Source organism: Melanostigma gelatinosum (genome assembly GCF_949748355.1).
Source record: "Melanostigma gelatinosum genome assembly, chromosome: 7".
NCBI lineage: Eukaryota > Metazoa > Chordata > Actinopteri > Perciformes > Zoarcidae > Melanostigma > Melanostigma gelatinosum.
Window position 1 is genome coordinate 10,977,284 of NC_136640.1, and position 13,602 is coordinate 10,990,885.

At 41.8% G+C, this 13,602-nt stretch overlaps 1 protein-coding gene across 1 annotated transcript; it reads left to right on the top strand.

Annotated features, from left to right (window-relative positions):
- Positions 1-462: 462 nt before the first annotated feature.
- Positions 463-9,725, top strand: abhd15a (abhydrolase domain containing 15a; the record flags this gene model as incomplete). Its single annotated transcript, XM_079271438.1, has 3 exons — positions 463-996; positions 7,768-8,120; positions 9,065-9,725. The coding sequence occupies 3 exons, from the start codon at positions 463-465 to the stop codon at positions 9,723-9,725; spliced, it is 1,548 nt and encodes a 515-aa protein (XP_079127564.1).
- Positions 9,726-13,602: the final 3,877 nt, after the last annotated feature.

The window sequence follows — 13,602 nt, forward strand, 5'->3', positions numbered from 1 at the left end:
GGAACTGATGGGAGGCGTTTCCAGTTTGAGCTGCGCGTTGCTTACAGACATGCGCTCCCAGCTGTTGATTTGAGCTCAGTCCTGCACATGGCCGGTCAACAAACCAGTTGACGTTGGATGCATGAAACACGGACGGAATCTCTCATCGTTAATTTAAAAGTGCTGTACCGAAATGGAGACAAGAAGCCGGGTTTGGAATGAGCAAGAACAATAGAAGCGCTGCGTAACTGAGACAGCACGCCTGCAAAGACGAGAGACTGGTGCGCCTTGGCACCGAGGGAAGCACCAAACTTCAAGGACGAGCTGAGCATCAATTTAGGACAAAAGATCGGCACACTAAAAACTAGCATGTTCCTGTCGACTGTTTTCTATAATATACATTTGTAAGCATCAACTTAAGATCCAGGATACGGTGTGGAAAGCGTCCCTGTTGTGCTCATTTCGCTGAAAACAACTGTGCCAATGCTGGAATGGCTTGTGGCTCTGTGCATTGTGATCCTGGCGGGCTTAATCTGGCCAGGCTTCAAATATTTTGGCACTGAGAGCCAGTCGGGTGCCTTGCTTCAGGGACATGGGAGTTCGCAACAGACAACCAAGGACAAGACCGGGAGGTGCGTCTCGGAGCACGACGGCGACGTTTCCCAGGCGGCCTGTGATGAGAAAGCACGCAGCACCGTGGCACTAATATGCAAACCGTCCGCGCTGGCCAACTATCTCCTGAAACACTGCAGGACTTTCAGTCATTACTCGCCGTGTGTCGGCTGGACGTGGCGCGCCAGCGCCTTCCTCCAGAGTGTGTACGAGGCGTGCTGGCCGTACGACAGTCCGGTCCAGTTTGTGCGGGACAACCTGCAGCTGAGCGATGATGGGCTGGTGGCCCTGGACTGGGCAGTGCCGTCCTACCAGAAACGACGCAGGACTTCCAGTCACTCCACCAGTCCCGTTCTGCTCATCATCCCAAACTCTTTTGGGAAGTTCACTAGGAATGTGTTAAAGGTGCGTTCTTGTTTTTTCTCAGACATATAACAAATTATCCTAATGATAGGAATTGAATGGCCACAGATAATAATATGCATGCAGAAACTGAACAGTCACACAATGGATCACGATGTACATCATCAAAAGTTATTAAATGTAAAAAAAAAGTATTTTTTTGAATGTTCAGGTGAGCTGATTGCTGAACAGAGTAGGGTACCTCATCCTTACCAGTATGAAAGAAATACACTTAAAATATCCCACAAATCTGTAAAATGTTAGAAATAGCCCTTGGTCCACACTAACAGCCTCATATTGCTGCAAATTATTTTCAAATTCAGATGGTAAAATCTAGAAACATTCAGGACCAAGTCTGTCGAAAGAGAACAAATCAACAACGCCCATTTGGGCAAACTTGAGCTTAAGCCTTGACAAGCTCAGTTGGAAGGAAAGAGCGGAGGGGGTAAAAACAAGCAGATGCGGAGGCAGCACCACATCTTTCAACTACTCGTTCAATACACTGACTGAGGTAATTGAGTGAGAGATTACAAAGCACTGCTTGATGTGAGGGGCCTGGAGAAGTGCAGCGCTGCTCCACATGACTGCCTGCTGGCTCTCGCACAACTCTGGGCACCTGGCATTGCTCATTGCATTTCATACTGCTAGATCTGTGTGTAAATTCATCACAGGCTTACTGTCGACCCATTGTCAGAAATAACAACTCTGCAAGAACTCAACACCAACAAAGTCAAATGGTTTGTTGTAAATTTAGAGTGATCGCCTTTGTATAGATCTAAAAAAAAGTGTGAATAAACAATGGAGCGACAACAATAGAAGGAAAACATTATAAATATTTGTCTTTGCAACAGGAAAAAGTCAAATGGAAGGAGAGATGAAAAGTAATTGTTACATTCAGACAGATCTGTGCCTCATGCTTATTTTTTGGCCATCATCAGTTTGTGATGCTGTGGGAAAGCTGAGGCACCACAACGGATATACACCAATTACGATCGCACCCGTCACTGGTGTGCATAACCCAGTGTGTGTGTGTGTGTGTGTGTGTGTGTGTGTGTGTGTGTGTAAGAAGAGCCCATGTTTGCGTGGGCAGACACACACGGGTCTATATCTGTGACTCAGAGAAGAAACAGAGGAAATGCAGATTATTTTTGGGCTTGCGGCTCCTGTCCCCTTCTCTTTTACACGGCACATTTCAGTAGCTCATGAATTTTTGAATGGGCCATCTCCTCTTAAATCATTCACATGTTTACGCTCCGTTTGTCTTTTTGATCCCTTGATTCATGTGGTCTGGCATAATTCATAAATATTTTCATCATGGCATAATCAAACATCAATAATATGAAGTACAGTACCTGACAGTCCTATACAGTATTTTCATTGGCTATAAAGTCTGAAATGTGTTCCTCCCAAAACACACAAAATATACTTACATTATTTCAGCCAGTTAGATAGTTAGACATATCACTGTGCATTGAAATACTGCTAATTACTAATAGGATCATAAAACACGTTTACCAACAATGCATTGCCATTGATCTCTCTCTGGCTTGTTTTTTTCTATTTCTTAAAGCAGACATTAAAAGCTTGAAATTCAGGGGAAAATGCTTATTTGCTTTCCTGATTCCTGAGTTATTCGATTGATAACTCTCTCTTGTGTGGTGAATATGAAGCTGTTTAACTTAGCTTAGCATAAAGACTGGTAACAGAGGGAAACCGCAAGCTCCTCTGTCCGAAGGTAACCAAATCAGCCTACCAGCACCTCTAAAGGCAATTAAGGCATTGTATCTTGTTCATATTTTTTAATGCTGAAGCGTAAAAACAACACATTGTATTGTGTATGCATGTCAAGCACATAACCTCCCTGTAAAATAGCCGTGTCAGTTTTTTTGTGATTCGCTAATCAGCTTCTGCAGTGTCTTCACAGTGAGATTGTGAGACAGGACTTTGATCTTGATTGATTCTCATCATTTTTGCAGAGGAAGTGAAGAAGCGTAGTTCCCAACTATTTAAACCAACACTGAATGTCTGCATAGTCAGCTACCCTCCATACACTCTCCTGATCTCAGCCATCAACAAACTAAATTTATTTTCATTCTCAACTTCAAAAAGGTCACGCACAGGGGTCAGTTTAATAGACGTGAGGTCTATTGATTTACACGCGTCACACTTTCCTGACATAAACTCACTTCTGTACCATCATTTTGTGACCTAGTTAAGTGTTTTATTCAGCATGCTTTTGGCACTCTTTTTCACATCAAGTATTTTTCATTGCTCATAGATATGAGGTATTATATAATCCGGTCATTGTGTGTCATTTACCTTTCAACACTTAGATAATTGTCTTTTCTGATTGCTGAGAGAGCAGCCTGGAGTTTTCCGAATTCCTTGCAGGATGGGTTAATAGCTTGGCACTCATGCATTAAAAGTGGGGAAGTTTTGCCATTAAAAGCCAAGATTAGATCAGTGAGAGAGGTTATAGTCGCAGTAATACTTAATCAGTCCGGAAATGTTTCAATCACAGAAACATCACCAGCAGTACAAAGCACAATACCCAGACATACATAGATGAACTGAATGAGGAGGCAAATAATTAAATGGGGCGTTAGATCTGTTTCCTTTGTGAATTTTATTGTTTGTTTTCAACACACCAGGGCCAGTCTGGAGGACAGTTTTTCGGTCAGCTCTTGGTTTTGAAGGAGGACAATGACGATGTGTGCAGAGAGTTGATTTTCAGCTTTAGTTTGAAGGTCTTTATGTTATTATTAAGTGAAGAGGGTAGGAATTTCAGCCCATAACTGTTCTGCTGCACGATTCAAAGTCTGTGTGTCGAGAGGACACGGGGATAAAGAGTAAATTCTCGCCACACTTTGAGCAAAATGCTAATTTATCCAAAGTATGCAAATGCAGGTAAATGCAAAGTAGAAGCTCATTTAACATACACTATAGACAGGAAACACATTTTCATGGAGGCTTGTGGAACAGGAGCCGTTTGGCTGGTGCGTCAGTTCTTGCTGTTTTTACTATGGCAGGCAGACTTTCTATATCACACTCTACATCTATGGTGTCATCTTTTAAGTAACCGCTCTTCTCCAGCAGTGCTGCCATGTTGGATGGAAGGACCGAGTTTTTCTATCTCTGCTGCAATGCAACAGACTCTGCTTTGTTTAGTTGGGTTCATACAATTAGTTGGTCTGGAAACTGCCAACAAATGAACTATAAAGATGGCAGTCATGGAATTGATTATACAACAAGTGCAGTCGCTTTTTATCTTGGGTGAGCCGATACAATCGTATAATATTATCATCCCGTATTTCTGAAATGCTGCCTGCTCTCCTGCACAAATCCAACTCAGAGGAGCAAATCTATTCCCTGGACACAGGCCAGTTCAAGAGTATTTCGGGAAACTATTGACCTGAACAGAGGACAGAGCATTGTAGCGAGATGCTTCGTTGCCTCTAAAAGGCTTCTCATCGAATTAACATCCTTGATTTGTGGCAACATGTGGAGATGAAGCTGCTGAAGTTTGTTTAATGCTAGACGTGGTCTCACAGAAGTAGATCAACTTATTTAACGTGCTTTGAATGGAAGATTGTTGTATTTATGTCGTTGTTTCAGTAGAGCGGGGGAGGAGAATAATGCTTTGTGTGTGTGTTTGTGTATAAGAAGCACAGTGTGTATGAGGGCTGGTATGTTTGGAGCCAATGTTTGGAGTCACTGCTGAAGGAATTTGTCACGGAGCTGACAGTTTATGAGCACTGGCACTGCTGCAGCAGCAGCAGCAGCTGGTCGCTTTTTACTTCTCCTGCAATGACGCTGAAATCTCTAAAAAAGGACAAATTCTCACAGTCATGATAATACTTTAGGAAAATGATTGCCATGAATGTAATTTGCATAAATATGATCTCGGGAAAAAGGTCAAGTTACTTAAATCTAAATAAAAGTCACATTAAGGAAGTACTTGGAGCAAATGTTCCCTCTAAGCTGGTGACTTTATCAGATTGTCCAAAACATATTTTATTGCTGTTCGCTTCCTTTTGGTAACACATTTTATAACAGAAACAGGCGTTGCTGTGTCTGCTATGGGCTTAGTGGATTCTTCCATTCATTTTATTTGCCATCCTGTATGTTTGGTATGTATTGGGAGCGGTTGTTACTCATCACACACTGTGCCTGTGGGTGATTCACACAGTGCATCACCCACAGTGTCGCTGTATTAACACCGGAGCAGGACGAAATCATTTCACAATCCGTTCACCTAATTTAATCCCAGCAACGTTCATCCCTCGGCCCCGGCCCTCATATGCAGTTGAACTTGTGAAGTAACCGTGTCTCTCAATATCTTTGGGAATTCAACCGAGCTGAAATGATTCATATTCATCAGAAATTGCTCTTCTCCTCGTATCTTGCTTCAAAAGAGTATCTCTGTAATGAGTTCGCTCAGAGGCCAATGAATATGCGAGTGAATGGTGTTTCCGGTGTATTGGCTCTGCTCGGAGCTCTCCCGACACTGCCAAGCGACGCATCTGGCCGAGTAAATCCTCTTTTCATTCAGACAACCAGAAAGTGGCAAAAATCCTGCTGCAGTCTTCGTCAGCTGGTAAAATATGTAATGCAGCAATTCTGCAGCTCTTCCTGCATCGCACTGGGATTTCTGCAGGTTTAAAGCAGAATGTAACTCATTTCACATCAGACAGGTTGTTTGAACAGGCTTCCGCCATTTTCTTCTGACCCCAAACGTTTGTATGAGAAAACAGAGAATTGAACACTACTCCCTCTATGTTGAGGGGAAGAGGGAAGACTCTTTTTGTGTTTCCAGACACTGGTGGATTGAATTATGGATTCTAAAATGTAATATTCAGAGCCTTGGCGGGAACAATCTCTCATTTTCAGTCCTCCTCTGCATAGAGAGCTCGTCAGTGTAATTGATCTATTTAATTGTCATTTCTGCTCCATTCCAAATCAAAACTGCCCAAAGTTATTGTTCACACTTTATGGAGTTATAAGCTCTGGTTTAGACTTATTAAAGTCGGATGATGTTTCATAGGAATGTATAGAATATATTATTTGTCATATGAGAATCTGTGCTAAATATGTTACTCTTGCTGTCATTAACAAGATTAAGGATTTAACCAATTCAGTGATGCTTACAATAAGCTTATCTGCAGCCAAGACTACAAGTAGAACTTGTATATTTTCTCTGCTTTCCTTCTTTAACACCGTTACAGGCTTGTAATGTTTACTACTGAGCCAGTCCACTGAGAGAATAAACCATTCGATTTGGCGAGACAGATTTGCATAAGCCTTCAAAGCTAAATAAAAACTGATGGTAACCATTTGTGCCTGAGCCACGTTTTGATGATAAAAAGGCTTTTGAGTGAGCAGAAGAGAATTTGAAAGAGTTCTATTCAATTGTACCTGCTTTGTATAAAACTGGCTTGTTCTTGTAATTCGTTTTTCCGTTTTATATTGTGCTTTATCGAGCCTTAATTATGCTGTTCTGAGCACTGTAGTTTGTCAACTTTGAGGATATGTCATTCTAGTATATTCTCCTCAGCATTTAAAGAATAGTAAAACAAAACAAAAATGAATGTGCTGAATGACAGTATTGTCAAGTTTACAACATTGATTCAAAACATTTGCACATCAGAATTACTGTTAAAGAAAGATGAAAGAGACATTACTTCCCATTCAGTTGTTTAGCATTTTCTTATATTCATTCACTCAGCCCAAATATGTAATATTGTTGCGTTTGTATCAAATTATACATACAAATAATATCTCACTTTATAAGAAACAATAAGTGGTGGTATTTCTCTCCAACCTGCTGCTGACTGAAAGGAAAGACTTCCTGCCAGAGACATGAGATCACAGGTTTCCGTATACTCGAGCCCTTTCGGTTCACGTGCCAATTTTGTCCAGCTCAAGGAGAGCTGCATCGTGCAGGTTGAGGCTGTCTGAGCTGAGAATCTGGCTGCGTGGACATCATCGCATCTAACGAGACTGTGTTATTGGCCTTCACCAAGGCCTCCACGCTGTCTCAAAACTGCCTCAAAGTTGATAATCACCACAGGGAGGCTTCCTTGGCCACTGATTTGTTTGCTTCTTTGGGCCACATTGTGAAGGCGGTATCTCGGGATGCATAACTCTTGTTTGCTCATGTTCATCTGTGCCAAACTGTATAACAAAGAAGCTTAATAGTAAGTGTATCTGTCAAGAGTTGGTTGTTCAACTATTTGAAATGATAAATAGGTGAAACTGGAAGAGAAAATAGAACATAATTCAGTGGTATGTCAAAATGTTGACTGTTATTTTGTAAACGGCGTAATGACGGTGTTCTCACTTCCTTCAGCAACTGTTCATTTCTTTTTCCTTACAATAAAAAGTAGGACCATGACATTTCAGGTGTTCCAACTAGAAAGACATTTGGTAAAACTCAATGGAAACTGATTTCTAAAAGGGGGCATTGTTTAATTCTGTGGCATTACAACCAAGAGACCAGGCCACACTGAAGAGTGTGTGGCTTATTCATGTAGGCATAGTGTATGTAAAATGCATCGTCTATCAACCATTCCTCTGTAGCATTACATACATGGATTAATACCTTTCCCTTCTTGATTTATGGCTAAAAATCCTGTTTAATTCAAAGGAGCGATCACACAAAATATAGAATTCCCCACAAATCCTCCATAATGTTCCCAATCCGTAACACTTGCACTTTTTGATGACACATTGACAGCCTTTGACTTATATTTGTCCACCTCCTCTCCTCTACAGTTGTGTGAAACGGCACTGTCCCACGGCTACCTTCCGGCAGTTTTCAACCGCCGCAGCCACAACGGCACCCCGCTCACCACCCTCAAGCTGCAGCAGTTTGGTGACCCTGCGGATCTGCGAGAGGCAGTGCGCTATATTCGCCATAGACAGCCAGCAGGAAGACTGTATGCAGTCAGCGAGAGCACAGGCTCGGGCCTTCTCCTTTCTTACCTCGGGGAGTGTGGCTCATCCAGCTACATGACGGCTGCCATCTGCCTGTCACCTGTGTTCCGCTGTCAGAGCTGGTTTGAGAACGGGCTGTGCTGGCCTCTGCAGTGGGCGTTGGCGCTCTACCAGAAGATCTGTCTCAGCAGGTATGGAGGGAAACGTGCTATAAAAGGGGAAGTAAACAGAAAGACTTAAGTGGAAACAACTTCTTCAAAGTAAGATTCTGGTTCAATACGTGTCTTATTTTGTATAGTTCTGGCCTTTATTTCTATTGGTTATTGTATTCACCAAAGTAGTTGCTGAAATCTGGAAGCACTGCAATATCACTATTGCAATGCCTGTCAAACAGACAGTCAGATGTTTTGTCAGGGAAAACCGAACATGAGCACACCTAAAATTACAGCAACAATCCCCCCAAACACAAGAAAGATGTTTACACACGTACGGCAGGACAGGTTGCCACATTCCCAGGTGTCAGCAATTAACCTGAGCACTTACCAATAACAACCAGAACTACAGAAACAACATTTGAAGTTATATTTCTGCAGTAGATTTCCTATCCTTTTGGAACACGGTGAATTAGTTTGTGAGAATAATGAGTTTTGGAAGACAGAATGAGATCTTTCAGTTTACCGCAGGTCAACTGTAAGATATCACAGTGTCAAGTGACGAAACAACCCAGCTTCACGAGGCTGCTGTACAATGAGATAATCTCAGACAAATACACTGAGACAAGGAAAATCCTGAATTTTCAATCAGCCAAAAGGGAGACACAGTTACAAGGAGATTGTAAGAAAAACTGATGTAAGCACTCACTAACCATTTACTGAAAAGGCACAGACAATTAAGGAGACAATCAAGTTGCTGTAGCAACAGATGGCCTGCTCAGTGTCAAGTCAGTGATTCTCAGAGACATCGTGATTCAGGTAACGTTTTTCAAATCAATGCCACTGACCCAGCTCTTCAAAATTGATTTACTGGTTTTCTCTTTTTCTTCCCGTTTATTTATACGCTTCTGTTCTTCTTTGTGCGTGTGTGTGTGTGTGTGTGTGTGTGTGTGTGTGTGTGTGTACTCGGATGATCTGCATAGGTACAAGACGGTGCTGGGTGAGAACATACAGACCGACACCCTGTTTTCTAGCTGTTCCTTACGTGGCCTGGAGGAGGCGCTGTTCTGTCAGACTGGACAGGTGGACTCAGCACCAGCAGCACTGACGGGGACGAGCAGTATCTGCAATACTTCAGGTACCTGGGATGCTTACTGGGAACGCAATGAACCCTTGAGAGACGTGGATGAAGTGGCTATTCCTGTCCTGAGCGTGTGTGCTCAGGATGACCCAGTCCGCGGTGACGCCCAATCCACCGTACCCTTTGAACTCTTTGAGACAAACCCACATTTTTTCCTGCTCCTGACTGGCCGTGGAAGTCACTGTGGTTTCTCCACCCAGCCCGAGTGGAGCGCCGCTGGTGCATTTGGTGCAGCCGGTCCTGCGGCCGCACCGAACAGTGGGATGGCGAGCCGTCGGACCAACTGGAGCCACAGAGCTCTGCTGGAGTTCTTCAGGGCGACCACGGACTTCTTCGCTGCAGAAGAAAGAGCAAAGCAACTCGCTGCTAGGAGGAGGGGGCTGGGGGGAGGAGCAGGAGGGAGGGTTTTCCGCCACCGCAGTGTCAGTACATGTAAACGAGTGCCAGAGTGTTCCCATAATATCCATGCCATTTACAACTGGCAGAGGTCCTATACACGATGAGGGAGCTTAATGGCGGTTAATGGACTACACTAATGCCTTCTGATATTGTTTAGATTTGGAATGTGAAGGACTCCGGTTGCCTGTGTGACACTCAGCAAACTGAGCGTTAAGATATCCAAAACTACAAATGTTGTTATGTACTGAGGTCATGCAGTGTGTGTCATTCTCACACATTTGATGTTGGCCGTAAAACCCTCGGACAGAAGAAGACCACGACAGGCCACAAGCTTGATGCAGTTGTTATGTTTACTGCTGAACAGTTCTACAGACTGATACAAATCTCTTCACTGCCAGCAGGTGAAACTGGAGGATTCTGTCACACGTACATTTATTGATCCATCAATTCATCTGCCTCACATTCTACACCTGATGTTTGAAACCTTGACACTTTTTTTTTTTTTTTTTTTTTTTATCACTGAGGATATTTATAGGAGAGCAAAAGTATTGTGCATAGATTAGAAAGGTGAAGAAAAAAATCCTGTAAAAGTTTAAAATTGATTGGAGCCACATGTCAGATGAGTTTAATGATGGTGGTATGATACGCATTAAAGAGAGTTTACTGTGTATATTATTGAATGTTCTCTTCTGTATTGGGAAATGTCCTGTGATGCCCAGAATAGAGGAACTTGTGTGTGACTGGCACCCAGTTAGCTTTTCGAGGAAAATCTTTGTCATGAGCTTATGATATTTTAATGAGCCGGGTGGCTGGAAGCACTTTGAGAGTTTTCCTGTCTCATCGTTTAGGTTTCTCCTGGCCACTCAGGATCTGAAGGGTATGGATCTGTGATGGTGGCTCGTTTCGCAAGTCCCTGTAAAGTGTGTTGTTTAGGATTATTTTTGTGCATTTAGCAAATAATCATACAAATAAAAGTTATACAAAGTAATAAATATTGCATTGAAAGTGTTCAGATCAGCAGTTTTAAATGAGCAAGCCGAGAGTCGGAGAAGTAGAAAGCATCACGACATAAAATGACCAAGCACCGTTTGTCAATTGACTTTTGTCTTCTGTTGTTTCATAAACATGCATTATGCCAATACAAATATAATAAATGAACCAAGATGACAAACTTGGGATACAGTTTGCAATATGTCCTGAAAAATACAGCATTTATTGTTCCACTGCAGGTAAGTACATTTCTCATCAACACCAGCATGTTGCAGAATATATCCTGTTCTCAGTTTCCCATTCATTTTGCTTCACACTGTAGTTGGGATCTGTGGTCTTGTCAAAACTCTGCTGAATTAATGCTAACAGACACTCCCCATTATAGCCAGTCCCCACAGCTATGCTATTGTGTGTGTGTGTGTTTCAATACAGTGTTTTTCCCCCCACTGAGCCTTATCCACTCAGACAGCTGGAACACAGCAGTGTAGACACAGACACAGAAAAATGTGTGCCGGCAGACACATTGTCAACACGCATCCCACACACACACACACAGAGCGAGAGAGAGAGAGAGAGACACACACAGACATGCAAACAAGCTGTCGCATACATACATGATATTCTTATACACGCTCATTATGTAAAGGGAGATTCGCAGCCCACAAGCCATGGTAATGACACGGTTTGTAACTGGAAACAATCAAGTCATCATCATTCTTATAGTTGTGGAGGGAAGAGCAGTTTCGTCTTATTCAATTCCTGTCCACATTTTCGGTCTTGGGGTAAAAGAGACATGTCTTTGGTCTTAAATGAATCCCTTTAATCATCACGTTTTGTCTTTAAAGAGGCTAAATGGGAATCAAAGGCCTTTTTCATTGCATGCATACAGTTAGGGAGTTTGACCTGATTTAATGGAGCAGAAACAAGACGATACAAGACTATTAAATGTTGCGCAGGTGTCACAGAATATACTGTAAGCAGACCTCATGCATGCATCAGAGCCACAGATGTGAAACAACAAAAGATGGACGACATCATGCACAAATTACTGTTTTATTACGGCAGCATATTAGTGTGCTTTATAAAGCGTTTCATTATCAAATATTGATATCGGCTTTAATGCTGTGCTGTTGGCAGATTGAAGCTTGTGCTCGTCATTGCAGGTAGATCTTATCACTCGTGTCATAATGTGTCTCTTAATAACAGGCACACCAACATGTCGATCCAACGTTTATCACAAAACCAGTTGGTGCGTTTTGTACACAAGTATGATTTGAAGAAATAAAGCAATCTAAAGTAAAATAAAGCATTCCCATCGACAAATTGTGTTTGAGATCAGTGTTATTCAACTCTTATTTTGAAATAACCAGAACAAGCAGTAAACTTCAGGGACCTTTAAGTGGGCAAGTCTGTGGTTCTTTATTACTGGAATAAAATCTGGCCAGCACATTGCTGAAAAAGAGCATACGTGACAGCAGGGGTACCATTAAAAAGAGGGCTTTATACAACCTGTCCTATTTTATTGTTGACATTAATGAAGCCGAATAATTTATTGGCCAAATGTAAACACTATTTCCCCTCACAATAAACGCTGGCTTTCATTGGCCTCTAACAAATCAAGCCGTGAAGACTGAATTGCCCAATTAGCTTATTCAATTCAGACCCAATAGTCTGCCTCAGTGATCAGAGACTGATTTCATTAAAATGATTGATATTTAATTAAGAAAGAGAGAGCTTGACATTCCCATCACTTTAATTACACTAAATCATAGGTTCTCTAAATTGAAGCTCACGCTCTGTTGGGCATGTTTTGAAGTGGGAAACCGAGAACAAAACAGGTTTGTATCATCTCATAAATACACAATGGTTGCATTATAATCTTAATAGAATTCAGAGAAGCTGGTTCATGTGTTATTATACTAAATACACAAAAGAATATTTGCGTTCAGATACGACTTCAACAAACAAGATTTAGAAACGTAACAGCAAACTGCCAGACGGACGGAATACGACATGAAATACTTCATGTGTGTGTTAAAGCAAGACTATGTCGTTTTTTAAAAGAAGACAGAAGTCATTGTGCATCTCGCAAATGAAAAGCTGTGTTCATAGAAAATAGCAGGAATGCATAATATTTTGTACATTCACTTTAGAGACCTTTTAGCTCAAAGCATTACGTTATCAGAGTCTCTCCAGAGCCAAGACAAGTAAATGTGATCAGAGAGAAGCAAGCAAGCAGCAGGCCAGCAAAAATACAAAACAGATGTTTCGGTTTGGGTCACTGACACTCTAGTTGTACTTGGTTTGGATGGTGATCAACAAGTGTTTTGGTGTTTCTTTGCCAGCTCTGCTTCTCTGTAAGCATCCAAAAGAGGTATACTATATACAGGCAATGGTTACAGTGACGGACTTCTTGTCTCCATGGTGCTTACATATGTGCAAAACTTAAATAAAACACCAGAGTGTTGTGGACAGACAAGAGAGAGAAAGATAAACCTTCCCCCTCTCTCCTACTGAAGCTTTTACTGCATTTCCTTAAATGTGCTGCATCACTCTCAGTTTTCTGTTTATTCTATCTCAGGTTCCCATGTTGGTTTGCCAAGACGTAATAAAAAGAGTTTGCGCTACGGTGGTACATATACATTAAGCTTGCTGTTATTTATTTGTGACGTGTTGGCTCTTGGCTTTATAGATTAGCACAAAAAATGTAAGCTGGTCTTTGACATTCAAAAAGAGTTCGTATCGATTATTTACACATGAAAGAAACGGAATAAATGGACCTCAAATAGTGCAGCATTTAACTTTTAAACCATCACCGTCTTCTACGATTCAGGGGGTATTTACTCTTTTACTACATACAGTAAGAAGCCGTTGGCACTATCAATCTTTCATGAAATGTGAGGCTGTGAAATATTTACAGTACACCTGCAGTTTAATGCAGTATTTACTGTACCAGAGACAGTCCAGTTGGGTTTTCGAGTGAGCATGTCC